This window comes from Prionailurus bengalensis, chromosome D2 (genome assembly GCF_016509475.1).
Source record: "Prionailurus bengalensis isolate Pbe53 chromosome D2, Fcat_Pben_1.1_paternal_pri, whole genome shotgun sequence".
NCBI classification, from domain to species: Eukaryota; Metazoa; Chordata; class Mammalia; order Carnivora; family Felidae; genus Prionailurus; species Prionailurus bengalensis.
Window position 1 is genome coordinate 39,024,993 of NC_057351.1, and position 27,253 is coordinate 39,052,245.

General features: G+C 51.0%; 1 protein-coding gene across 1 annotated transcript in view; it reads right to left on the reverse strand.

Moving 5' to 3' along the window:
* The window catches only part of ZCCHC24 (zinc finger CCHC-type containing 24), a 64,273-nt gene extending 59,819 nt beyond the window's left edge, over positions 1–4,454 (reverse strand). The window contains exon 1 of the mRNA XM_043596706.1: positions 4,027–4,454. Within this exon, the coding sequence (XP_043452641.1) occupies positions 4,027–4,272 (246 nt within the window). The 5' untranslated portion in view covers positions 4,273–4,454. The remainder of the gene's footprint in view (positions 1–4,026) is intronic.
* Positions 4,455–27,253: the final 22,799 nt, after the last annotated feature.

The window sequence follows — 27,253 nt, forward strand, 5'->3', positions numbered from 1 at the left end:
GTGGCTAGGAACCAAGAGCAGCCCCAGAAGCCCACTCTCAGCCCCACTGAGACAAACCTCCATCCTCACACAGATATGTGGCTTTGCCAGGGCAGCACAGGTGACACACAAAACCTTCAGAAGACTGTTAAGACCTGGGGGCCCTTTAAAGCAGGACACCTTAGGTGCTCCTCTGAGGGTCTAACAGCCAGCCCTGTCTGCAGAAGGGCTGAAGCCCTGTCCACAGAGTCTTGTGATAGCATTACTGCTGATCTCCAAACTCCAGTGGACAGACCAGGGCAGTGAAGGGGGAGGGGAGGGGTCTCTGGTGCCGCAGAAGTTAGTGCCGGGACCCGAGGTGGGGGTAGGAGGAGGGCGTGGGTTAACAGCCAAAACCTCCTAAGGGTTGGAAGAGATGTCCTTCAACAGAGCAGTCCCTGGGCCGGGAGGTGTTCAGAAAAATGCTATCAAAGGTTCTAGGCCGAAAGCATTCTCTGGTCAAATAGTGATGGACCTGTTGGGTTGAAGGAAAGTGAACAAGTTTCACACCACGGGGCTTTCTCGGCGCCTTCATGGTGCTGGGGGACACTGTGCGTCTCCAAGGGAAGGACAGGCCGCTCTGCTTTCCAAACGTATTTGACCCCAAAGCCCTGCCCCCGGCCTCCACAAACCATCGTTTGACTGTAGGGCCACATCTATCTCTCCCTGGAGGAAGAGGGAAAGATAATGGCCACTCTAGGATTCTGACCTGGAGGGGGACAGCTAGATCTCCTCTTGAGGGGGTACAGGGACTACCCAGGAGGGGTTCTGGACATCCCTCTGAGGGGCCCAGGAGCTAATTCTCAGCAAGGAGGGGTACCTCCCCATTTCTGGAGGTGGAGTCCCACAGCCCCCACACTGCTGTGAATTTAAATTCCAGGCTAAACTTGGCAGGGAAGATCTCCCCACGCCACCCGACCCCCACTCCCTCTACGAACAGCCCTCCTTCCTCGGGTAAGAGAGGAGGGGCTCAGCCAGGAGCCTCAGGAGTCTCCCTCCAAAGACATATAGTTGTTGCTACAGATCAGGGGTTGGAACCGAAGTACACAGGGCCCAGACTCTAGACCGAGGCCTTTTTAAAAAACTGCCCCAAAGTGCCTGTGCCTGCTTTGGCCTGGCATCCTTACCACAAGCTGAGAAGCTGAAGAGCCCCCACCAGCGCCCAGGTCACCTCCTGGTGCCCGCTCCTGGACTTGTACATGAACTCTGCCATCTCTCTCTGCTCCCAGGGCCACTGTTCCACTCAGAACCCTTGGCTTATCTTCAGCTTCCAGAGCTGAGGTTCCAGGGGCACAATGGGCTTCTGTGCCCCCATGTCCTCAACCCCCCCGCCCAAATCCCAGCTGCATTCATGGTGTTTTGCTATTGTGGTGGGAGCAGCCTGGGGGTGGTGCAGGAGGGGGTGGGCTCTTGGCACAGGGACTGGTGCAGACAGGCCGTGGTCAGCGGTCAGCATGCAAGTCACATCCGCAGGCACTGCCACCAGGCCTGCCAGGCCTTGCACAGAATGGCGATGCTCCTGAGTCCCTGGGTCCCTTCATAGAGTCCCCTCTGGCCTGCCCATGATTTGCTTCTTCTCCAACCAGCCCCTTGGTGGCATTCAGGTGGGGGGTATTTTTTCATGCCTTCTCTGCCAGTTGCTATTTTGGAGCCATATTAGGTCACTGGCTAAGCCCTGGACACAGGAAAGCCCAGGAGCACAGCTGGGGCTCCAACAGGGTTTAGGAGGCAAAGCGGGTGAGGGGTGAGAATGAGTGAGTCTGAAGCCAAGAAAGCCTTCCGGAAGTCAGCAGGCACAGACCTCCAGCCCCTCCAAGGAAGCCACTGGCCTGTGAGTGTAGGAGAAGCCCCTCTAACCTGTCTATCTGCATCTGTCTCAAATCCCACGTAGACCACCCCAAGGGACAGCAGAGACTAAATTCAATGGATGGGTAAACCGAGGCCCAGACCAAGAAAGACAGAGGGTTCCCCCAAAGTCAGGTCCTTTTACACTTGTCCCAGAGAAGGAATATACCGCTTCACGGGGAACCCGAGGTGAGTGGTAGTGAAGTGACTGGAGACGGGTTTCACTGAGATCCAGCTGGGATCCTGGATGTCAGACATTTCCAAGAGAAATGCCCTACTCCTGCAAGAGACTCTGGATGGCCCCCAAACTCCCAGGCCTCTCAGCAGGGACCCACATTTGGGGAAGAAAGCCACCAATGGTAGGAACAGAGAGAGGCCTCTCAAGGCCGATTGGGGACCCCCACTTGACCTGTGAGAGGCGAGAGGTCATGGTCATGTGGGTCATGATCACCCTTCTCCCTTGGGATTTCCACAGCACCCCCATGAAATCACCTACCTTTCAAATTGTATCATCTCATCTGTCTTCTAATCTGGGGCCCCCACTGGCCTGTTCCTGATTCCTAAAGGGCCCACACATCACTCAACAAATGTCTGGCAAAATAACAACTAAAAAGACCCAGGCACTGAAGAAACATCCACAAACTGCACCCCAAAGTCACCGGTCACCGAAGCCAGTTCCCCGAAGAGATGACAAGGTCTCTTATGAGAAAGACAGATTCCCAGCCAAGAATGATTCTTCCCAAGGAGAGCGCGCTCTATAGTTTACAAAGAGCTCTGGTATACAAATGCTTTTGCCTGGCACCAAGGGCTGGCTTTTCAGACTCATCTCCCGCGACTATGCCCAACTGGCCCAACACAGGCCAACCAATCCTCGTCTCAGTTCGCCTGGTATTGGCCCACCTCTAGGCCTTAGGCCAGCGTTTTATATGCCCATGTCCTCCCTAGTCGGTACTGGCAGAGTTGAACACATTATGGGACCAAAAAGGGAGACCCTCTGCTTTCCCCCTCCTGTCCCCAGCACACTCACGCATACACAGGCCCTTCTCCCCGACCCATTCAGAACCCTGCCTCTCCTAAAACTAACTGCTGTGCTCGGGTCTAGAAGGAAAAGGAACCCTCAAGTGTGTCCTCTCCTCCACCCCTTCCCCCCTGCACTTTTGCAGGGAGAGCTTCCAGAAGAAGGATGAGTGAAGGCCACAGAAGGGTATCTGCAATTCCCAAAAGAGGTATGAGTAAATGGGACTGGGGGAGGAGGAGGAACCCAGCCGAAGAGACAGAGGAGGGGTATCTAGGAAAGCTCTGGAAATGACCCCTGAAAAGAGGCTCGGAGGTCCTGGCAATCTGTGTATTTATCTGGCTGGGGAAGATGCCCTGCCCCTTCCACTTTGTAACTGAATCCCCCCAACAGGCAGACTTTGCAAAGCAGCCGTCCCAGGTTTCTGGAGAAGGCACTGGGCAGCTGAAACCTCTCCCCCTGGCTAGCCCCCCTCCAAGAGCTCAAGAGGATTTCCCTTTCATTTCCTTCCAGGCTGGGAGGGCGGGGGACAGCGCAGTCGGTGGGGTCAAGCCCTCAAAAACCACTTCCTATGTGGCTGGGGGAGGGCAAGCAGCCGGAGGATGTATCTGGGGGTCCCTGCGTAAGAACAGCAGGAAAAGCCCTGCTCGCCAGGGTGCCCCTTGGGTCGGCCACCACCGAGGTCGGCGGAGGACAAGATTTTAGGCCCCTGCCGAGGAGCTCTGAGCAGAATCTGCACTCCCGGTCCCAGCAAGCGGTGGCCACGAGGGGGGTGGGGTTGGGCGTGGGAAGGACACTTGGAAGGGGCTCTCCGCCCTGGCCGCGCCCCGGCTGTCTGGAGAGAATCCGGAGCCCCCCGCCCAGCCGGGACTCCCCCCGGGCCCCTTTGAGCAGGGCGCTCCAGGCTGGGAGAGGGGGCAAGAGGGCCCCGCCCGCGCCTGAGCTGCTCCGAGCCGGGCTTAGCCGGGAGGTGACGCGCTCCCGGCGCCCCGGGGACATCGGGCGGCGAGTTTGGCAGAGCTGAGCGAAGCCAAGCCAAGCAGGGCCGGGCAATACGGAGCCGGGCCGGGCCAGGCCAGGAAGAGCGGGGCGGATAGGAAAAGGCCCCGCGCGGTCGACGGAGGGCGGGGGCGCGCGGGGGCACCCACCTCTCCGCGCTGCAGCTGGAAGAAGCTGTTGAGATAGCTGGAGTGCAGGGGCGAGCCCAGCTGCTCCGGGCGGCCCTTCCCGAAGGCCAGCTCAGGGGGCGCGGCGCCGGCGGGCGGCTCCGGCCGGAAGGCATCGAAGGCACTCGCCTGGTGCGTGTCCTGCAGCGACAGGTAGACCCAGTTGAGCAGCTGGGCGGGCTGGTACACCGAAGCGGCGCTCGTGTCGATGGCCGACAGCAGGCTCATTTTGCGGCGGCGGTGCCGGCCCCTCCCCGGCCGCCCGCTCGCGCCCCCCCCCTCCGCAGCGGAGGGGCGGGCACCGGGGAGCCTGCGCCCACTGCCCACCGCCCGAGCCCCGACGGCGATCGCCCAGTGCCGTGCGCCCAGCGCGCTGCCCGCAGCCGCCGCCGCCGCCGCCGCCTCCCCCCGACTGCGGCCGCAGCGCGCGCGGGCGGAGGAAGGAGGCAGCGAAAGTTGGGCAGGAAACTTTTGGGCCCGCCCCCTCCGCGCCGCCCGCCCCGCCCCGCCCCGCGATCCGCTATCTGCCTCAGTGCTGACCCCTCTGGCGGCCGCTCCCGAGGTGGGGTCCACGGAGGCCCCGCCCCTTCTGCACCGTCCTCGCCTTCCATTGGCCGCCTCATTGAATATGGAGTAGTGGGGCAGCGCGAGGGGGGAAATAAGGCACCCCTGCGTTTGCAGTATTCTGCTGGCCCGCCCGTGGGCGGTGCCCTCCCAGGCCCCACCCCGCCCGGCTCCCCGAGCCTTAGGGAGCTCAGGGCAGCGCCGGCCTAATCAATCTGCTCTCGCTCTGCTCCGCGCTCTTTGGTCTCTCGTTCTTTCCAAATCCTCTGCGATTACTTCATTTTTACTCGTTTCTCCTGTCCTTTTTTCCTTCCTTTCTCTTACTGTCTCCGCTCTCTCTCGGACGAATACCTCCTGTGCCCCAGTCTCTGTCTGGCTCGTCGTCTTTTTCTGTGGTTCTGTTTGTCCAAGTGTGTGTGTGGTGTGTGTGTCGTCTTTTCTATTTCCGTCTAGTCTGATGTGTTTGTCTTCTCCCCCTCCCCTCCCAGACACGCGCGCGAGCGCGCGCGCGCGCGCGCACACACACACACACACACACACACACACACGGCTCCCGCCCCCCCTCCCCTCGCTATCACCGTAGGACCCTCCCCCTCCCACTTAATTCCTTCCATCTGCGGAATCGCTTTGCGGGCCAGCTCCGCCTAGGGGGGCCCGGGTTCCTGCCCCAGGAAGGACTCCCCGCCTCCTTCCCTCGCGTTCCCCCCTCCCCCTCTCCCTTCTCCTATTTCTGCTCTGGGCCGGCCTTTTCCTCCGCCCCGACCCCCGGCCCCAGCCCAACCCGTTGCTTCGGCGGGCCGCCAGGACCCCAGATGGGGCTGGGGGAGCTCGGGAAGACGACTGTCACCCACGGTCCAGGGTGACCCAACTATTCCGAGTATGCCTGGGGGATCCTCCGCCTGACACACCCCAAAGCCCCGGGGCCTTCACCCTCTCAGTCGGGGGTAGTCATCCGGCGCCTGCGCTGTGCCTTCGCCAAGAACCTGGCGGCTAGGCGCCTGGAGGGGACCGAGTCACCTCTCCCACCTCACCCCTTAGCTCTGGAGCCGTTCCGCCCCGGCGTTCAAGTGTCAGGTTGGCCACCCTCCAGCTCAGTAACCTCGGTATGGCACCTAACCTCTGCGAGCAAGCCTATTTTCTCTTCTGTAAAGTGAGGACCGTAACCGTCCTACCTCTGGGTTTGTGAGCTGTTTGTAACCTGATTAGTGTGCGTTTGCTAAGCAGAAGACATTCCATAAAAGCTCTCCAGCACTCCCCTCCTCCAGGATTTCTCCCACTACTGCGCAGACAACATCCGTGGGTGGGTGCTTGGACCTGAAAGGCCTTCAGGGATGTGCCCCCCTTTCCCACCAACCAAGAACCCCTTCCAAGTTTTTGTCTCAGATCACTTGATGATGTTTTCAAAGGTTCTGTCGATCAAACAATTTGCAATTATTAACACAAATGATAGTGCATATGCCAGTCACATCTCAATGTATTTTTATTCGTCAGAGACCTACGTATACAATACCCTTTATATTTCAAATAAGTATTAAATCTATTTGTTTAGACAGGGGTATTATATTTCAAATAAGTATTAAATCTATTTGTTTAAAGATTTGTTAAATCTATTTGTTTAAACAGGGGGTACACATTTGTTAGAAGTAAGTGTGATAACCAGTTTACTACTGGAAATAATTGGGGTCATCTCTGGAACCCTGCTGCTGTCTTTGAGGTTCTGAGATGGGAGGAGGAAGAATAGGATTTGAAACCACTGGTTTTGATTTTCCCTGGACATTTTAGAGAAAGCTGCTGTTCAGAGAGGGGACATGTTCAATTGCACAAGCAAGCAGTTGGGGAACCCAGATGAGCCTACCTAGGCCCAGCCCAGAGCTCTCTGTCTCTGCCCCCCTCCCCCAACTCTCCTCTTTGGTGAAAGTAGCCCTGTTATGTTGCGGTGCTGGCATTTTCCCCTAGTGTGGATGGCAAATTCACATGGCTCAAGGGGTCAGGCAGGTCCCACCAGGTATAAGGCAATAAATGGGAAGCAGTGGGGCCTGCAGAGAACCTCGGTGCTAGCTACACAAAACCTTTCTGTCACTAGGCCTGAAACTATCTCTGTCACCTGCCTGAGAGACGTCTGCTCTGGGGTCCCCTGTCTCTTAGTGATTTGATGCTGTGAGGGTTCTTGTCATACCTGGCAACCATGCTGGTGGCCTCTGCCTCCTTTACCCCCTGCCTCCCCACCCCTGTCCCATAGTTCCTACACAGGGCCTGCTGCATTAAAAAGTAGATGATCCAGAACTGTTTGCTACATGGATGGCTGGATGGAGGGTTGGAGAGGTGGCCAGATTACGCTCCCCTTTGGAGCCTGCATGGCTTCTCTGGCTTTACACTTTGCTTCCTCCTCTTGCCTACAGCACACGTGCCCAACACGTGGACTCTATACCCAGTAAGTAATCAATAAATTTGAGCAACTGACGGGCAGTTTGCCGGGGTAGCAGCTGATTGATCTGAGGTCAGCCCTTCAGCCAGTCCCTCAAGATTCCCTGAAACAGCACTTCCTGTGGGATGGGAGGTGATGGGTGAGGATCACCAGATGGGTATGGGGGGCCTGGAGAGCAGCTCAGAAGACACACCCAGGCCTAAACTCTGTGTCTCCCCTGTCCCCATCATGTGCACATCAAGAAACCTTGCATTTAAAATGTCAGAGGTCCTGGCCCAAACCTTCACTTCCCAGAGGAGGAGGTCCCATGGCCCAGAGAAGGAAAGGGACTTGCCCAAGATCACCCAGGAAGCCTAATGGCTAAGCCACCTGCTCGTAATCTGCTCCACATCCTCCCTCTCCCCTCATTGGTCCTCTTCTGGCAGTCTTCTGGTGTGGCGGCCCTGGCCCCAGAAACACAGGGAAGACAGGACTTCCAGGTGAGGCTTGGGTCCCTGCCCCCTTCCCTTTCTGGCAACTCTGTTACCTCATGGTCTCCAGAATGGGACAATGATGAGAAGACAGGATTTGGAGAAAAGAGAGCTGGCCAAGTGGCCTTGGGCAAGTCTCTGCCCTCTCTGTAAACCTCCATTTTCTCAATTACCGACTGACATGGTCAAGTGAGGGTGTGAACAGGAGGGAGGTGCTTTGCTAACTGTGAATAAGCAGTCATTTGAAAGGGAAGTGTGGTTTTGGCAATTTCAACAAGACAAATACCCAATTTACCTGGAGTGGTGGTCGAGAGGAAAAGGGCCCATGTAGGGAAGTGTCTATTCCTTAAGTCCCAGACAACAGTCTGATAGATGTTTGGGGAAGTGGCAAACCAAGAGCTTTGAGCTCAGAGAAACAAGAGAAACTTTGGAAGGAAGAGCAAGCAGAGGTCTTCATGGGGGAATCAGCCTTCGGTTTGGGCTTGAAAGACACCAGACACGAGCAGAGGAAGAAGAGGGGGCTTCACGATGCTGTGCTCATTGATGCTGCTGCTTTCTTCAAAATGCATTACATCGTGACTTACAACGTGAAAGAATCCCTAACCCTCTTGAACCTGCCCACACTCCATGCCTCAGGAATAAACAGCAAAGTGAACCCTGGGAAGGCTGAGTTTGGCCTCTCCTCTGGGCCAAGGCTAGGCATTGGGTTCCTTTGGGCTGTGTGTTGACACAGAAGGTGTCAGCTTACAGCAGTGATAGCAAAATGGCAAATACTCTCCCTGCGGGCGCCACTGCCCCATCCCCCATCCAGGACAGAAATCCCTGAGTGCAGAACTCTTCCCCAGACATGACTTCAGATTCCTTCTCAACACAGTGCTCGGCGTCACCACGAAGGGTGGAGTTGACTCAGAAGATGAAGACTATTTGCCATCTCCTCTTCCTGGGGACGTAGCGTCCTTGTGGCCCCGGGCAGAGGACTCAGCGACTGCCAGCTGGATTTCAGCATCTTTGTGCAGTGCTCTGATGGTAAAACCATAGGGGCAGCCTGACCACTCCAGGCCCCACCCACAGACTCTTGACCATAAGAGAACCACAAGAAGTGGGGAGATCCCTGAACCTTAAACTCAGCCAGCCACTCCCTGTAGGTCCTGAGTGGTGCAAAGTGTCTGGGCCTTTGGAGACTGTCCCTTTCCTAGCCGTGACTTCGGTGAGTTGATTATCCTCTGCTAGACAGTTTGCTCATGTGTCACATCTTCCCACTGTTGCTTGAATCTCAGGACACAGGAAGGCATTGGACCCTCCAATGACCTTGGCCTCTAGAAGGCCCTCAGAGAGTGCTTGCTTGATTTCAAAGCTGGACACTGTGCATGGGCATGAGGGGCAACGGCCTGGATGTCAGAAGCCTAGAGTTCTCTGCCCTACCCTTGTGCACGGCCTGGGGCAAGCTTGCAGAAGGCTCTGGACCTCTCATTCCCAGAAGTCATAGGGAGCAGGCCGAGCAGGCACCTACTCACTGAGGAATGACCCTCAGAAAAGTGCTGGGGCAGAGATGGGCCCTTCCTCACGCAGCAGCTATGAGCTAAACCATGACTTGCCTCCTCTCCTTCCAATTTCACCTCCACTTTAAAAAACAATCCATACACATTTTATCAATAGCCCCCCAGCAAACCTCAACCACGTGGAGATACCCCAGGTCTCCAGGGCTGGAAAGAAGATGCCTGGTCACTCTGGACCAGTGATCGAAATGTGGTCATGTCTCATTGTGGAGCACGTGGCAGAGAGGGGAGGGAGGGGTGTGGCCCTGGAGTTCCCATGTATTTAGGCTTATGAAGCATCTGTTTGAAAAAAACGGGAATTAAAACACTCCACCTAAAGCGGAGTGCACAGAGCTCTCTACGTCGTTTTGGGGAAAAGTCCTGTCTACATCGAAGAATGGAAGAAAGCTTGCTGACGGAGACTTTGGGAGGGGCCAAAACTGCCTTCCCAGTCACCCCGTGGCCTTTCTTGCCTACTAAGAGAATCTTTCCATGGCTGCCCACTGAATACAGTCCAAACACTTGAGCGTGACACATGACATTCAAGGCCCTTTTGACCTCTGACTGCTGACCACCTTTCTGTGCTAATTGCAAGTACAAGCTACGTTCCCGCTCCTGTACCACATGTGTACCCCACCCTCCAGCCAAGTGAAACAACTGGCCTTTCCTTCTCATGCAAGGCCTTCCTTGCTTCACGGCTTCACACATGCTGTTCCCTGCCAGGAAGAGCCTCCTCTTTTGCCTCCCTGGCAGTCAGTTTTCTCTCACCTTTCAAAACCTCACGGAAAAAAATGACTTTCTCAAAGCCACCTTTTGTAATCATAACCCCACTCCCACCCTCATACCCATCCATTCAATATTCTTTTTTAGGGGGTGTTCACATGGCCTTATGATATTCGTAAAATGGTCAGTCCTCCCCTCCCACCCCCTTCCAGCCAGCAACACCACTGGGCTATGTGCTCCTTTGGCTGACCCAGCCCTGGAGCAGAGCAGGCTGCCTATTTACTTAAGGAATGAGTGAATACACTCAGAAAGCCTTTGTGGTTTGTGGACTCAGAGACAGGAGACTGTCGAATCTGGTCTGGAACAACTCAGAGCCTCGAGGATGGCCGAAACGCAGGGGGGCTCTGGCAAGGAGGGTCACTGGTCACTAAGCATCCATGTCCTCCCTCCATTTCCCAGCCTCCTTTGCAGCTGGGGACGGCATGGGACTTGTTCTCAACAATGGGACCGTGAGTAGAAGCAGTGTGTCTCTGATGAGGCAGAAAGAGTAGGTGTGGGTTCTCCGTGTTTTCTCTCCCCCATTCTTGAGGTGGGACGTGAAAGACTCCAAGGCAGAAGAGGCCAGATCGCTCAATCAGCACTGCAGGAGATCTGCGGCAGAGAACCTTCCAGACTGTGATGTGCACTACAGACAAGCCTTCTGGTGTTCAGCCACGAGATTAGGGACTTATTTGCTACAGTAGTGGATCCCAATCTAGCTCAGCTAGTAGAGGGGCTCAAAGATGATCTAGTCCCCAAACCTCATCTCACCCATTTGAAAACTAGTATTAGGAAGAGAAAAATCGCATAGCTTCTGGTTCTGGGGTTTTGAGCTGGCCCCCTGAAAAATTAGCTGGTGGCAGCAGTCAAGTCTTCTGATGCCCAATGCCAACTTTGTCCCTCTCCCCCAGCCCAGGTGCATTGAAGGGCTTTGACCGTAATCCTCACTTTGTAACATTATTTTGTGATTGAATATTTATGAATATAATAAGCTCCTGTGAACAAGCCAGCTAACGTAAAAAAATTAAAACCTTGGCAATAACATATGTATATATATACACATACCTATATATATATATATATGTATGTGTGTATATATATATATATAGGTATATGTGTGTGTATGTATATATATATATATAGGTGTGTGTGCGTGTGTGTGTATATATATATATATATATATACAAATGTGTGTGTGTGTGTGTGTGTATACACACACACACACACACACACACACACCTATGAGGTCTACCCCTAGCCAATCCCCCCCAGGACCCCCAACATGACATAATCACCTTCTGGAATCATTTCCCTGCTTTCCTAATTGGATAGTTTTGTCTCATATATGTGTATTCTAAAAACGTATCTTTGATTTGTTGTTTAACATTATTAAAAGGGCATCATGCAGTTTGAAATCTTTGTGACTTACTTATTCCGCTTACCATAGTACTGCTCAACTTTAATCATGCTGAAGTTACGCTACCACTGTAAATTTGTTCATTCGGATTGCTGTACTCTATCCCATTGTGTAACTATGGCACGGTTTAATCAGCCACTCTCTTATAATGGTTCTTGCAACAGTGCAGTTAGGACTCTTCCTGACATACATTCATAAGAGTCATCTCTTGAGTATATGCATTTGCTGCATTGTAGGATACATAGGTGTTCACCTTTACCAGATACTATAAATGTTATCCAGCATAACACCCTCCCCAAATTCGATTCCAAACTTTTTTATTTTGCCCAATGTGTATGCAGGTGGTTCTCTGGACACTGTGGCAGGCTCCCTGAATTCCCCGGACCTCAGTTTCCAAATCTGCTGAAGGGAAGTGATACTCAGAGTGCCCACAAAGCTCCCAAACTGAAGATGATATGGAGACAGGGTGATGTTCGTGCACGAGACATGAAGCCAGGGAGTAGAAAGTTGGCCTTGCTTCACAGCAGACAGCTACTCCTTCTGATGCTGCAGGACCTGGCAGGATAGGCCATTTCAGAGAAAGAACAACTGAGACTCAGAGCTATGTCATCAACGTGCTGAAATATGGGAAGCAGAAGCAGGCAGAACATGAGCGGTCAGGGCTGGGAAAGATTCAGGCCCTCCAGAGTGGCCAGCTCCTCAGAGACCCGTGCCTGGCGGGGGGTGGGGGGGTGGCGGTTTCCTGTTGGCTCATGCGGTGATATTAAGTCAAGGGGATTGTTTTCCCTGGTCTCTGCCATTGATAAGACAGAGGAAAACAGCTCCAACAATAACACTGATGCCGCCAGCCCTTCCTGCCACTTGCCTTCCTGGTTGGAGTCCTTCTCTCCTGTGCTCTTTCCTCCCTCTCCTTCCAGAGACTGTGATTTGGGTGCAGACACCATGGTGGGGGGGGCGGCCGGGAACCAAGGGGCAGAGGGGGAGGTCTGATCCCACCTTCATGACCTCAGTGGGTTTGCTGCCGCCCCTTCTTACCTTGGACCTTCAGCCTGTCAGAGCTCAAAAGGCTCCAGGACAGTGGTGTCCTAGAGCCAACTCACACAGACTGGCTAGAGCTGACTGCTACATGTTTACAGGCTCTGTAAGCCAGTGGTTAAACACAGCATTATTAAATGTTAGATTATATCCAATTATAATTAACTTACTTTGGAAAAAAGGTAATAAATGCTCAAAACTCACCGAGTCCTAATTATTTTGTGACATTTTACTGTTATCCATGCTCTTGAGGCGACTTATGTGTAGTATTTTCATGGCGGAAATGCTACATGATACTGTGCTGCTGCGCCTCTCTTCCCAGCGTACGTCTGTCACGTACGTACGACCTTGAAACTGCGGGCAGTATTTATACCCTGGAAATCAGTGAAGGCTACAAATCGAGGATCTCTCCCCTTCCTAGAGCCAGTTGTTAAACATTAACCAGGATGCCGCTGCTCCTAGGCATTCCCTCAGACCTCCCTCTGAGGCCCTTATGGTCCAGAGAGGGCTTGAGATCTGCCTAAGGCCACACAGTGAGTCATATACATAATATACATATACATATATACATATACAATATATAGAGTACAGCAATAAAAATTATGTGTGTGTACACACACACACACACACACACACACACATAATTTTTACCAAAAAAGCAGATCAAAACCGGCATCTACTATTTACTGTCTGAATTCTGCCTTTGTGTTTCAACTCCGCAATATAATGTGGACATCTCTTCAAGTCAAGATTCATCCTTCTCCAAAAGACGGAGTACCTCTTTCCTTAAACAGAGGTACATTTTGCTCAGGCAGACTTGCTTTAAATCTCAGCTCCGGCAGGTATTTGCTATGTGACTAAGGATGAGGAAAGTAACCTCTCTGTGCCTCTTCTATAAAATGAAGACAATAGTAACACCTATTCCGTTGCATTGTCCTGCGAGTGAAATGAATATGTGTAATGCTCTTAACACTGCCTGGCACAGAGTAAGCTCTGAGTAGCTATTTTTTTTGTTTTTGTTTTTTGGTTTCTGGGTTTTTTTAACCTTAATGTTTCACCATGGGTTGCTTTCTACCTGTTGTGTCCTTTCTTTGGAGCTGATGCTAAGCCTGGAGCAGGAACAATTAAGAGGAGTGAAAGCGTGCTGAAATTAACATCGCCCCAACAGAACTCTTGATTACCTGCAAATCTGCTGCCTCCCCATGGTAACCCCTGTCAGTAATCAGCACTGCTGTTCCCCAGCAATCCAAGCCAAAAACTAAGTCATTACTAATTCCTCCCCCTCTCTCCTTTTACATCGAATTCATTAATAAGTCCTGTCCATGCTGCTTCTAAAATATATCCCATGTCTGCCCATCTGCCTCTGTCTTCACCGCCAACATCCCAGTCCAATCCTCTACCCTTTTGTCTCCAGATTTGTGCAACACCCTCCTCACTGGTCTTCGGGCTGCTCCTCTTGCTTCCCCCCTCCCCTGACAATGTATTTTATACCCAAGGGCCCGAGTAATAGTCTAAAAGCAGGGTAATCTATAGGACACAACCAATTAGTGGGCATGACATCAATCTAGTGGGTCATGACCTGATTTTCGTTTTAATGAAATAGAAGAATTGGGACTATCAGAACACGTTGCGCAAGATATCTATTGTTTTGTGATACTTTTGTTTTATTTTAACAAGCTTAAAACACATATGTTTGTATACACACCTGGTGTACCTGCTCATTATGTAACATGTACTCCTTTTATTTTCTATTCTTTCCTTTTCTTTTTTTGTGATAGGAACACTTAACATAAGATCTACCCTCTTAGCAAATTTTTAAGTATACAGTATAGTTAACTGCAGGCACTCTGCTGTCTGGTAGATCTCTAGGACTTAGTCATCTCCTATACCTGAAACTTTGTGCCCATGTCCCCCTCCTCTCAGCCCCTGGCAACCATGATCTTCTCTGCTTCTATGAGTTTGACTATATTAGGTTCCTCACGTAAGTGGGATAAGCAGTATTTGTCTTTCCGAGCCTGGTTGACTGCATTTAGCACAATGTCCGCAACATGTATTTCTGAAGCCACTGTTTTAAAACACCTATCAGATGCTAGTACAGTGCCATTCAAAATCCTTCAATAGTTTCCAGCCCACTAGAACAAAGCCCAGATTCCTAACCCTTTCCACAGGCTCTTAAGGACCGCCCTCCCTCTTTCAGACACCGGTCTTCGTTTTGTTCTTCTAACACATTCAGCTTGTCTGCCCCTTAGGGTTGCTGTACTAGCCGCCTCCACTGCCTGGACCTCTCAGCCCCAAATACGTGCCTGGCTGCCCAATTCACTTGGGCTTCAACTCAAACATTGCCTCCCCACTCATGTATTTGTTCACTTATTTGTTGTCTGTCTCTCCCCACTCCACCCACCTACAAACCAGGATGTAAGCCCCATGAAGACAGACACCTTGCCCAGCACACGGCATGCTGCCTGGCACATAGTGGGGCATCACTTCATGTTGGTGAGTCAATGAACTGACCCCAGCACCTAGGGCAGCCCTCGCGGTCTCCTTACAACCGGAGATGAGCTAGAAGCTCTCCCTGAGCCCCTCCTCAGAACCGTCCTTGTGAACCTTTACCTAACTCACCCCCTCAGAGTGATAACAGGTGCCATAAGGTCACTGAGGGAGTGTACAGAATGACGAGAGCATGACACTGTCCCCTGCTGCCCCCGGGCTCCCCGGCCTGGAGCCAACGGCTTTGTTCTCGAGCCTACTTCGGGCCCCAGCCCTGTGGGAGTTCCGGCTCCCCTGAACCTTTATCGGGTGGTTTGGCACCTTTATTCCTTTTGGCGCTGGTATTTTATTTTGCTGTATTGTATTTTATTTTGTCTGTATTTCATTTCACTTCAGCATTTTATAATAACAATCCACAGCTCGTGTGTCCTGGCGAAGGCAAATGATTTACTAGCAGATCCTGAGCTTTGGTCATTTCTCTACTCCCTGCATCTCCCTCCCTCCCCAGTGAAGGCTCTCTCTGGGCGGATTCCCCTCCCCCTGCATCCCGCCTGCTTGGGAAGTAGGCACCATGCTCCCCCCCGCCCCCCGGGCCTGCGGGGTGCGATTCGGGGCTTGCCACTGCTCCCCCGCCCCCACCTTGCAAGAGCCGATGCCCTCCCCAGAGACCCCCATTTGTGGGCCCCAACTCCAGAGCCGCACAAAGCCTCCCCGAACTTCAGCTTTCTCCTCGGCACTTCGGGTATTGGGACCTGTGCTGTGCTACTTCCTCGGGCTGAGAGGATCCAGTGAAAATGACAGGTGTGAGCACCATTTGTGGACTGAGGCTCCAGCTGTTTGTGAGCAAGTGTGAACAGTCATGAGCAGAAAGCATTCTTGCTTACCCCCCTGATGCTCCTGTCCAGAAGCTGACTCTGCTGCTTTTTTTAAAATTTATTTAAATCCAAGTTAGTTAACATAGAGTGTAATAAATGGTTTCCGGAGTAGAATTTAGTGATTCACCACTTACATACAACACCCAGTGCTCATCCCAACGCATGCCCTCCGTAATGCCCCTCACCCATTTAGCCCGTCCCCCATCCAACACCTCTCCAGCTACCTTCAGTTTGTTCTCTGTACTTAAGAGTCTCTTATGGGTTGTCTCCCTCTCTGTTTCTACCTTATTTTTCTTTCCCTTCCCCTATGTTCATCTGTTGTGTTTCTTAAATTCCACATATGAGTGAAATCATATGATACTTATCTTTCTCTGACTTATTTCGCTTAGCATCATACACTCTAGGTCCATCCGAGTCATTGCAAAAAGTGATTTTTTTCTTTTTTGATCGCCGAGTAATATTCCATTGTATGTATATACCACACCTTTATCCATTCATCAGTCAATGGACATTTGGGCTCTTTCCATAATTTGGCCATGGTTGATAGTGCGACTTTGCTGGTTTTGAGCCCTTTCCCCATGCTGGCCACTCTCCTTGGGTGGATACTCTTCTCTCTGCCTGGCTCAGACCTGGCCCCGCCCTCGCTGCCTCCCAGGTCCTTAGCCAGGCTCTCTGATTCATACGGCTACTCACCTGCCTTCTGGATCACCAGGTTCAGCAAAACAAAACAAATAAACAAACAAATGAAAAAAAAAAAAAAAAGAGGCTGCCCAGCTCATTTGAATTCACATGAACAATGAAAAAAAATTTTTTTTAGTGTAAGTGTATCCTATGCAATAACTACTTCTTGTTTATTTGAAATTCGAGTTTAACTGGGTGTCCTGTATCTTATCTGCAACCCTACTTCAGGGCTTTCCTGAATTTGCAGTGGGGTCAATCAACTAAGTCACACCCTGTCTTGGTTTCATTTTCTGAAAGGGAAACACAATAGATAACTCTGAAGAAAGTTATGAGGCTGAAAAAGAAATGCTTGAGAAAGCCTAAAAAGTACGACTCATGGAGGAGGCTGAGCAAATCTCATTCTCCACCAGGTCTGGAGGTATCGCCTGATCTTCCACTGTCCCCAGACAAGCTTCCCATGCAGACTTCTCTGTCTTTAAAGCGCCTGCCCGGTGAGCTTCTTGGCATTGGTCATGCCACCTCGCCCCACTCTGTGTTCAGCTGCCTGCGTGCCCCATCAGTCCCTAATGGCTTTACACTAGGCACTTCCACTCCATCCTGAGACCTGCCAGGAGTGGCTGAGCATTAGAATGATCACATGTCGGGGCGCCTGGGTGGCTCAGTCGGTTGAGCGTCCACCTTCAGCTCAGGTCATGATCTCACAGTCCGTGAGTTTGAGCCCCACATCGGGCTCTGTGCTGACAGCCCGGAGCCTGGAGCCTGCTTTGGATTCTGTGTCTCCCTCTCTCTCTGACCCTTCCCCGTTCATGCTCTGTCTCTCTCTGTCTCAAAAATTAAAAAAAATTAAAAAAAAGAATGATCACATGTCTCGGTTTGCCCAAAGAAAGCCTCCTTTACCTTGCAAAAGTACACAGTAAAGTACCTGCTGCCCCATCACCATCCCACCCTCTCAGTTCCTTAACTGTTTAATCTCCAGGGACTGGTCACTTCCACTTCCAGTTACTTCCACTGCCCTCCGGTCCCCACACTCTGGCCATGTCACCCGGGACCACGTGGCCTCTGACATTGAAAACACAAACATCTCTCTTTGACCACAACTCGGTGGCCAGCATGGGGAAAGGACTCATAACCAGCAAAGTTGCGTCACCACTATCTCCTTCCGACTGGGTGATAACTCAGCTTCTCTTACTCCCCTTTTTTCCCTTCTTCCTCATCTTCTTTCCATGCCTTGGCACATCTTGTCAATCACTCCGGTAAACATCCCTCTCGTCCCATTGGCCTGCCATCTCACCTGGGTGAGAAATTTCCAGTACGGATCCATCCGTCATCAGCCTTCTCTGGACTGGCCTGGGCTGACAAGGGATGCTGGAGAACGTCACATGATCGCACAGTCTGAAGCCACTGAATTCTTGGTCTTGGAAATGGCAGGATGTGCTTCTGGAGGGACGCCCTGGCTACAATGCAGAGCATAGACTGGAGAGGAGGGCCCTAGCAAGCAGGAAACCAGAGAGGAGTTACTCATTCACCAAGACTTTACTAAGTACCTGCTTTGGGTCATTATCGTGATCATCATTAAAGCTTTCATTAATTGCAAGGGCCATGGGACCAAGAGGGGAGGATGCAGTCACGAGTTGTCAAGGAGGGTTTGGCAGGATACAGGGCATTTGCAAGAGCAAAGCTCTAGGGAAACACCCAGCTTTCTGGCTTGGGTCACTGGCTGGATGGTCAGGCCTTACTGAGACTGCAAATATGGGGAGAGAAGGGAAGCAAGTTTTCAAGCGGGGGGATGAGGAACCCAGCACGGGCAGGCTGAGTTTGGGGCACCCTAAGGCCCCAGGTGAATGGGTGGACAGACCTGGGGCTGATTGGCTAGCCAAATCTTCAGGAGAGACATCTGGGCTGAGGTGCCAATGTGGGAGATTCAAGAACAGATTAGAGCAAGACTGGACTGAAAGTTGGCTCTGCAGTAAATGATTACGATACCTTCCATTTATCAAGCCCATCCCATCAGATGTTAGACATTCAGAGACCACACTTCCTTTGCTCGCACGGCCACCCTATGACATCAGTGACATCATTTTCCCAGATGCAGGGGAGACATGCAAAGGCGTTAAACGACTTACCCCAAATCAGACTTGGATCAAGTGGTCATCCAACATGCAAACTGTTCTGACACCAAAACCCAGGCTCTTTCCATTGCCTCTGAGTTTAGTAGGGACATGGGACCCTTGATCCAAACACGAACCCAAACACTCACAGTGTTCCGGGCCAAGAGCTGAGGTCCAGGACAGAGAGCCCTGTGTGGCCTGGCACAAGAGCATGGTAGGAGCTTTCTAAATGATGCCAGACTGGAATGTGCTAGTGAGTCTTGCCAAAATGCATGGGTGTGGGCAGCTTGGAATCTGAGGCTGGTCAGCCGTGGTCCCCATCCACTGGCTCAGAGCTGGTTTGCCCTGGCATGGCTTAGGAAGATCCCCAGAGACAAGAGTCCCACGGGGGTCAGCTCTAAGTCAGCTGACCAGAAAGAGCTATGGCCACAGAGGGTCTCTAGAGACCAGGAGCCGAGCAGGGAGCTGAACAGGGAACCCTCTTCCGTTCTCTTGTCTGCCTGACTCAACCATGTTACGGCCCTTAGCCTGAGCTGAGGGCGCTAGAGTCTTGCTCTTGCCCAAGGAGCACAGTTTACCCTCTTGGAGTAGGAGAGGCCAACTCTCAAGCCCCCATCTTCTTCCCAGCACAAACCGCTGCCCTTGGCCTGGTGCAAAGCCAGGCTTAGTGGAAATTCTTTCTACTGGTGGGCATGTTCCAAGCAGGTCAGCCACTCCTGACCCCCTCCATCGTGTCCAAGGGTCTGCCCCTTCTCTGGGGCCTTCATGTCAAAATCAGGTTAGACCCAAGGGAAGACTTACTGGCCCCTGGATCATTATCATCACCGTCATTGAAGCTTTAATTAATTGCACAGTGTAAACTTGTTTTTCAGAATTGGTCACTGCCCTGGGAATTTGTAATCTGAGACAGGCTTGTTCAAGATGCAAGCAATAGAAAAGACATTTACAAACCTCAGACAGAAGTCAGAACTTTCCAGACTCTCAACTTAAGGTTAAAGACTGAGTTTATCTTTGATATGCCACCAAAGGCATAAGTAATAAAAGAAAAAAAAAATAGATAAGTTGGACTTCATCAAAATTAAAAATGTTTGTGCTTTAGAGGGCACGATCGAGAAAGTAAAAAGGCAACCAACAGCATGGGAGAGAAACACTGGCAAGTCATACATCCGATGAGGAATCCGTATGCAGAATATGCAAAGAATTATTGCAACCTATTAATAAAAAGACAGATGCCATTAAAAAAAAAATAGGCAAAGGATCTGAGTAGACATTTCTCCAAAGAAGAGATACTAATGGCCAGGGAGCACATGAGAAGATGCTCCACATCATTAGCCACCGGGGAAAGGCAAATCAAAACCACCGTGAGATGCCACCCACCAGAATGGCTGTTTTATAAACAAGGAAAATAAAAAGTGTTGGTGGGGGCGTGGGGAAATCGGGGGTGGAAATGGAAAATGGTGCGGCTGCTGGAGGAGGAAACAGTTTGGTGGTTCCTCAAAGGCGTAAACACAGAATTACCGTATGACCCAGCAATTCCACTCCCAGGTGTACCCCGGGACAACCGAAAACAGGGACTCCAACAAATACTTGCACGTGCGTGTTCATAGCAGCACTATTCCCAGTAGCCCAAAGGTGCAAACAGCCCAAATGTTCACCGGCTGATGGATGGATAAGCAAAATGTGAATAGTACTGGGCCATCGAAAGGAACGAAGTGACGATACGTACTACGATGTAAACCCTGAAACGTGTCTCTGAGTGAAAAGGCCATACACAGAAGACCTCACTTTGTATAATTCCATTTATACGGAATGTCCAGAAGAGGCACATGGACAGATATTGAGAAAGCAGTTTAGGGGTAGCCAGGAGCTGGGGAGAGCAGGGGCGAGGAGGGAGGATGATCACTAACGGGTACGGGGTTTCTTTTCCAGTGATGACAATGCCATGAACTGGCCAGCGGTGACGGTTACACAAACATGTGACTATACTAAGAAACCACTGAATGGTAGACCTTAAAGAGATGAATTTACGTTTGTGAATTGTATCTCAATTTTTTTAAAAGGCTGAGTGTGGGGCGCCCGGGTGCCTCGGTCAGTTAGGTGTCCGACTCTTGATTACGGCTCAGGTCGTGATCTCGCAGTTCGTGGGATCAAGCCTCACGTCAGGCTCTGTGTTGACAGCTTGGGATTCTCTATCTCTTCTTCTCTCTCTCTCTCTCTGCCCCTCCTCAGCTCATTCTCCACCACCCCCCCCCCCCCGCTCTCTCTCTGTCTCTCTCCCTCTCTCAAAATAAATAAACTTTAAAAAGGCTGAGTGTAAACTCCCAGGTCCCGTAGGGACACCTTCTCCCCTGCGTTGGGTGAACCTGGGCTGCGTTGACAGAACAGGACAGTGGAGGAATGGGGACCCTATCAAAGCAGCTTGAACAAAAGGGAAAATATTCCAGGGAGATGCTACCTGAGAGCAGGCAGTGCAGGACTCTGGAGGAGTGAAAACAGGAAGGGAAAGCTGTGGGGAACCAAGACAGGCTGCCTCCCAGCCTCCCTGGGAGCACTGCCCCAAGCTTCACCTCCGCTTACGTAAGAATCCTCACGACTGCCCTCAAAGGCTCTATTTACCTCCAGGGCTCAGCACTGGCTAATATCTTGACACTGACCATCTATACTCCAATTCTAGGAGACACGATTAGATTGGACCGATCCAGTTTCTGGATTGATTCCCCCAGGGGTCAAATGCCCACCCACAGTCCAATCAGTTGGACCTCAGAAGAGGCTGGGAAACACGGGCTGCTCCTTTGGCATTCTGAGGATGATTTCCGCCACTAAGGGGTGGGACAGGCAGGGCTAAAGGGCACCTGATCCAGGGACCCAATCATGCTGTGTCTTTTATCTCTGCTTCTGTGTGTCAGCTTTGTTCTCTCACTGCAGGCTGGCACTTTCCACGTGGCTTCCAGCACCTCCAGATCTACACACGTTGGAGGAAGGAAGATTCTTCCACTTCCAACATGATAAACCCCAGGGAAGAAGCCTGGTTAGCCCAGCTTAGGTCATGGAGAAGGCCATGACCTTCTCCATGAGAAGGAGGTCATGGAGGTCAACGGAAACCCAGGGGATGAGTAGTCATCGGGCAAGGTGCTCCCTCTATACACACGTGAAAGGGGTCGGGACAGTTCCCAAGAAGAGAGCGGGAAGTCAGAACCCAGATGTCTTCTATGGGGTCTATAAAAGTTAGAGGCTGGGAGTAGATAAGACCACTACCCTATCTGATCAGTATGTGAGGGCGTCTTGGAGGAAGGCAAAAGGAATGCTTCCATGATAAAAGAGTTACCATCTGGTGCCTTCAAAGTTGCAGTGTTACTAGAACAAAAGATTAGTAAGCATCTCCACAGATTCTGACAATCTGGGGAGGGTCAAGGGAAGCTTTCACCAATGAAACTCCATAATACACACATATATTAAGAACCCAGTGTAGTCTGGGTACATTTACATCCCCAAAGCACCTCCACAAATGAGTTCCTTCCCTGTTTTTCAGATAAGGGAAACTGAGGTTCTGAGGGGCAAAATCACTCGTCCCCAGTGGAGCACGATCTTTTGAAGGACTCCTGAGTCGGGCTTGGATTCTTTCCATTGCTGTGTGGTTCTTCTCTCTTTGCAGACCCCTGAGGTGAGGAGAGGTCAGGACAAGGGCAGGGTGTGGGGCCTTGCTGAATGTGGCCTGATGGGACAGGCCTAGACCTCAGGGGCTATAGCCACAGGGCACGTGGCCATTACTGGGCACTTTAGAGCTCCCGCGGGAGCTGCTCGGGTGGGAGGCTGGCAGAGTGTTTGTGTGTCTGCGAGGTCATATCCTCTGAGTAAACACATCCATGAGGGAACCCGGGCTCCTCCCTGTGACTGAGACCATTTGATTTGCCTCTGAGCAGTAAACTGTGGCTGACTTGCAGACTGGTTGATACTTCTGGAGAAGAAACCCATCTGATGCTCAACCGTCTCCAAGATGCCTGCCTGGCGACCTCCCCCAACCCCCCACTCCAGATGTTGGGGCTCTTCTGTGGCCACCACCTTGGAGGTGACAGGCCTGGCCGTGGTCAGCTTGTTCTAGAGAAGTCCTGCGGGAAACGTCATAACTGTTTACACATCCCCGTGGGACTCAGATTTAGGGCAAACGAAGCAGATGTGTCCTAGAAACCCTAGAGAAAACACAGAAAGGAAGATTCCAACCTGGCACGATGAGAGTCTTCTAGTGGTTAGAGATGTCTCTAGGACAAACGTGGGGTGCTGGGTGAGTAGCGGGCTCCCTATCGCTGGAAGTGTATGGGCTGAGATGGAATATCACCTTGGAGGACAGACAAGGAGCAGCACCGGTGGAATATTCTGTGTGACATTCAAAGTCCTCTCCCCGCCCTGAGCTTGCTTGCAAGTTTCTTTACTCCTCCCCTTCCAAGCTTGATTTCCGTTCCATTCCTTTTGTTCTAGAGAATACTCATGTGATAAACTTTGTCGTTTGCTCCCCAGCATCCTCCCTCCCTCCCAGCTTTCCAGAACAGCTGCCATTCTGTTCTGGTGGAACTGGCCCCTCCCCAGCCCTGAGGGGGGAGAGACCCGGGTTCCCCCCAGCCAATCAGCGTTACTCTACCTCTTGCCACAATGATAGGTTGCCGGGTGGGCAGTAAGTGAAGACAAAGGCCATCAGGATGGAGTATTCTCCCGGGCGCAGGTTCAGGTTCAGGTGTGGGCATGGGGGCCCAGTAGGACAAACCCGAGTGCACCCCAGGACCACGGCGTGCCAGCTGTGGAAAGGACCGCTCCCTCCCAGGGACATGACTGAGGAAGCACACTCTTGGGGTGACAGATACACTCAGCGCCCTCCCCGTGTCCCCTCCCTGTCCCATTCCCAGTTGCCAGCTCTTGCTTGTTTCGGTCTGGTTTGGTTTTGGTCTGAGGCTTCTTTTTTTGGCTGCCGGAGCCTACTCTGCCTGCTCCCGGGGCAGGCCGGGAGTACCAGGGCCACTCGGGGATAACTCTGTACATGGTTCTTCACCGTTCCCCCAAATTCCTCCGTGGGCCTGCACTCCAGCCCTCTAAAGTTACTTTTCTAGAAAACCCTTTATGGGTTCTTTCCCTTCCCTATCTTAGTTTTGCCATCTTCCTGCTCCAGTTTCCTGGAATCACTTCCCAAATAAACTACCTCCTCTTACACCCTCTTCTCAGGATCCGGGGGAAATCTACCTCATAAGTACCTGGACTGCTGCTGACGGCCCTCCTGAGACCTCATGAGAGCCAGTGGTAGTTTGAGAGCAGGACCATGAAGAAGGAGGGGCAGGAGAACGAAGAAAAGTGGGTCCCTGCGGGCATCAGTGAGCTGTGGGATTCATCCTTGAGGGAAGTCTGCCTTTCCTCTAGACATTTCATTTCTGTGACCTGCACATTTTCTTTCTAGTTTAAACCGGCTGGAGTTGGGGTTTCTGTCGTTTGCACCCAAGAGCGTCGTGACCTACATAATTCACAACATGGAGAGCCCCAGGCACGGCCTCGCAGGTGGGGATGGCGGATAGGGAATGCCGGATGAGACAGAGAGAGCGTGCCGTGGAGGACAGAGCCACATGGGCCTCTCAGCTCGGCCACATAGCACAGCCACTCCCTTGTCCTCTGCAAGGCTTGCTTCTTCGTCTATAAAACAGGAAGGTGCTGGAGGAGAAGCAGGCTTGGAGGCCGTGCGCGGGCAAGAGTCAGAAACCGGTTGGAGCTCTGAGAGGTCCTGTCATTCTAGGAAGATTCTTCAGTCACCTCGTCAACCCGCACAGATGTTTCTCTTTCTTCATATGATGAAGATCAGGGACCTAAAATCTAAACTTCTCCGAGAAAGCTAGAAAGGCACTGTTTGTCCCACTGGAATGGCGGGGTTGCTAAAGTTGTTGCTATGGGCTATATAAATTTAAGAGCAGGGGAAATACTAAAACGTCTGTTCATCTGATGCACATGCATGTGGCAGTCCAAGGCTTGGTTGCAGTGTAGTGACTCTTGGGACGGGCTATTCCATGTATAAGGAATTCTGGGCAAAGCCTAAGCCTTAGAAGAAGAGACTCTGTCTTGATTTCATTGGTGGCGCTTGCTTGAGACATCTCATGTGGCATTTATATGTTTATGTTGAAAATAACTCATTTGAGGGGCGCCTGGGTGGCCCAGTCGGCTGGGCGTCCAACTTCGGCTCGAATCATGGTCTCCTGGTTGGTGGGTTTGAGCCCCGCGTCAGGCTCTGTGCTGACAGCTCAGAGCCTGGAGCCTGCTTCAGATTCTGTGTCTCCCTCTCTCTCTGCCCCTCCCCCGATCTCTCTCTCTCAAAAATAAATAAACATTAAAACATTGGGGCGCCTGGGTGGCTCAGTTGGTTGAGCAACCGACTTCAGCTCAGGTCATGATCTCACGGTTTGCGAGTTTGAGCCCCGCATCAGGCTCCGTGCCGACAGCTCAGAGCCTGGAACCTGCTTCTGATTCTGTGTCTCCCTCTCTCTCTGCCCCTCCCCAACTCATGCTCTGTCTCTCTCTGTCTCAGAAATAAATAAACATTAAAACATTTAAAAAAAATAAAAATTAAAAACGTAAATCATTTGAACGGGTCAGACAATAACATGATAATTTAAATATTGGCTTCCTTTCTTGCAGGCTTGATTTGCTTGGTGACCAACTTACTAGTGACTAGTTAACTAGGTAGGTCATTCAGGCGAGTCAAACTAGCGCAAAAGAAACATGTTGCTTTCAAATATACGTGACAGTAGTAACACATGCACTTTCTTAAACTCTCCTGCTAAAATTAAGTGTAAAGAGGACAATCGCCAATCTTAAAGTCCTCCCAGTTGCTGCAAATCATCACATGCTTTTGAGGTTATGTCGGAATCCTGTTTAATTTAACATTTTTCTGCCTGTTTTGCAGACTGACCAAGTACTTCAGTTTTTAGGGCTGGTTGGCTCTTAAAGAATCCTTTCAGAGCAGTGCTTGGAATATAACATTATAAGCTTCTCCACAACCGAAAATGTGTGTGTGTGTGTGTGTGTGTGTGTGTGTGTTTGTGTTTAAACCAAACCTCAAAAGCTGATAACAGCTGCTTAGAAGTAGTATTTATTTCAGAATCATGCGTAAACGTGAGAATAACTTAAGTATGGGTCCTAGTTTAGTTTTTTTATGTAATTGCACAATTGTATTTATGCTGCTGTTGTATTAGAAAAAAATTTCGGGGCGCCTGGGTGGCGCAGTCGGTTAGGCGTCCGACTTCAGCCAGGTCACGATCTCGCGGTCCGGGAGTTCGAGCCCCGCGTCAGGCTCTGGGCTGATGGCTCAGAGCCTGGAGCCTGTTTCCGATTCTGTGTCTCCCTCTCTCTCTGCCCCTCCCCCGTTCATGCTCTGTCTCTCTCTGTCCCAAAAATAAATAAACGTTGAAAAAAAAATTAAAAAAAAAAAAAAGAAAAAAAAGAAAAAAATTTCAATATCACCTTGAAATAGAAATGTGTATTTTAAGTACTAAGGCAAAGGTAAATGAAAAACACTTTTTAAATTCCTTTTTATTCATTTTTGATAGAGAGAGGGAGGGAGGGAGGGAGCGTAAACGGGGGAGAGGCAGAGAGCGAGGGAGACACAGAACCCGAAGCAGGCTCCGAGCTGTCCACATACAGCCCAACTTGGGGCTTGAACCCACAAACTGTTAGATCATGACCTAAGCTGAAGTCAGACGCTTAACCCACTGAGCCACAGGCACCCTGAAAAACGCTTTTTAAATGTATGAACTTTGTTTATTTTTCTTCGTAAGAATCATAAATGTTAGCAAATTACCTATAACTGAAGTGATTAGCGATTTATCAGCAAGGTGGTTTGGTCAGATATTATACACAAATTTTGGTGTGCTCTAAAATGCTTTATTGCACTTGTGACATTTTCTTATCTAACCTGAATTTACATTCCATGTTGCTCACCCGGTAAATGTAGTATTATTAAAGTAAGTGAGCGCATCAAAAAATAAACCAGTAAATCAATAAATTAATTGCTTAAAATAGGAGGGTGTTACCAGCCTTTCAGGATTATGGTGAGTTTTGAAAAAAAAAAAATAACACCTGAAAAGTAGCCAATATGTAGCAAATATTCAATGAACAGTAGGTATCACTGATAACAGGAGAAGGAGAAAGAGAGAAAGGAGAAGGAAGAGTAGGATTTAATCTTAAAGCCCTTGAAGACTCTACGGCACGCACAGAAGGTCAGGGTTGGGACGGAAACCGGGAGTGGTCCGGTCTGACTGGAGAGAAGGCTCTATCTTGGGACACACAGCAGGTAAGGAGAGTAGGGGACAGCTGCAGACCACTTTCTGAGCACTATTCTAAGCCCTTGTCACTTACTAATTAGGTTAATCGTCATGAAAACCCAAGAGGCACACGCCATGATGACCACCACTTACCATTCTCCAGAGAAGGAAACAGAGGCACAGAGAGGTTGGGTAACTTGCCCGAAGTCTCACAGCAAGTGCACTGGCAGAGTCGGACGGGAACACAGGCACTCTGGCTTCAGAGCCTCCGCTCCTCACCTCGGTGCTCCACCAACTGCAGCCCCCAAATAAGGGTCACACTGAGTGGCTTTCATGACAGGACTGGGAGTTTCTATCCCACAGACACTGCAGATTTACTGGCACAGGCCTGGGGACAGTGAGAACATTGCATAAGCCCCTGGTCATTGGTGAAATAGCTGTGGAGTCATCCCAGGAACCAGATTTTCATCCCATATCTTCCCATGGGAACAGAACCTCCTGTGTATTTTCCAAAGGGGAAACCAGAGAGCCGGGAAACTGTATTTAACCCCACTGAGAGATGAGC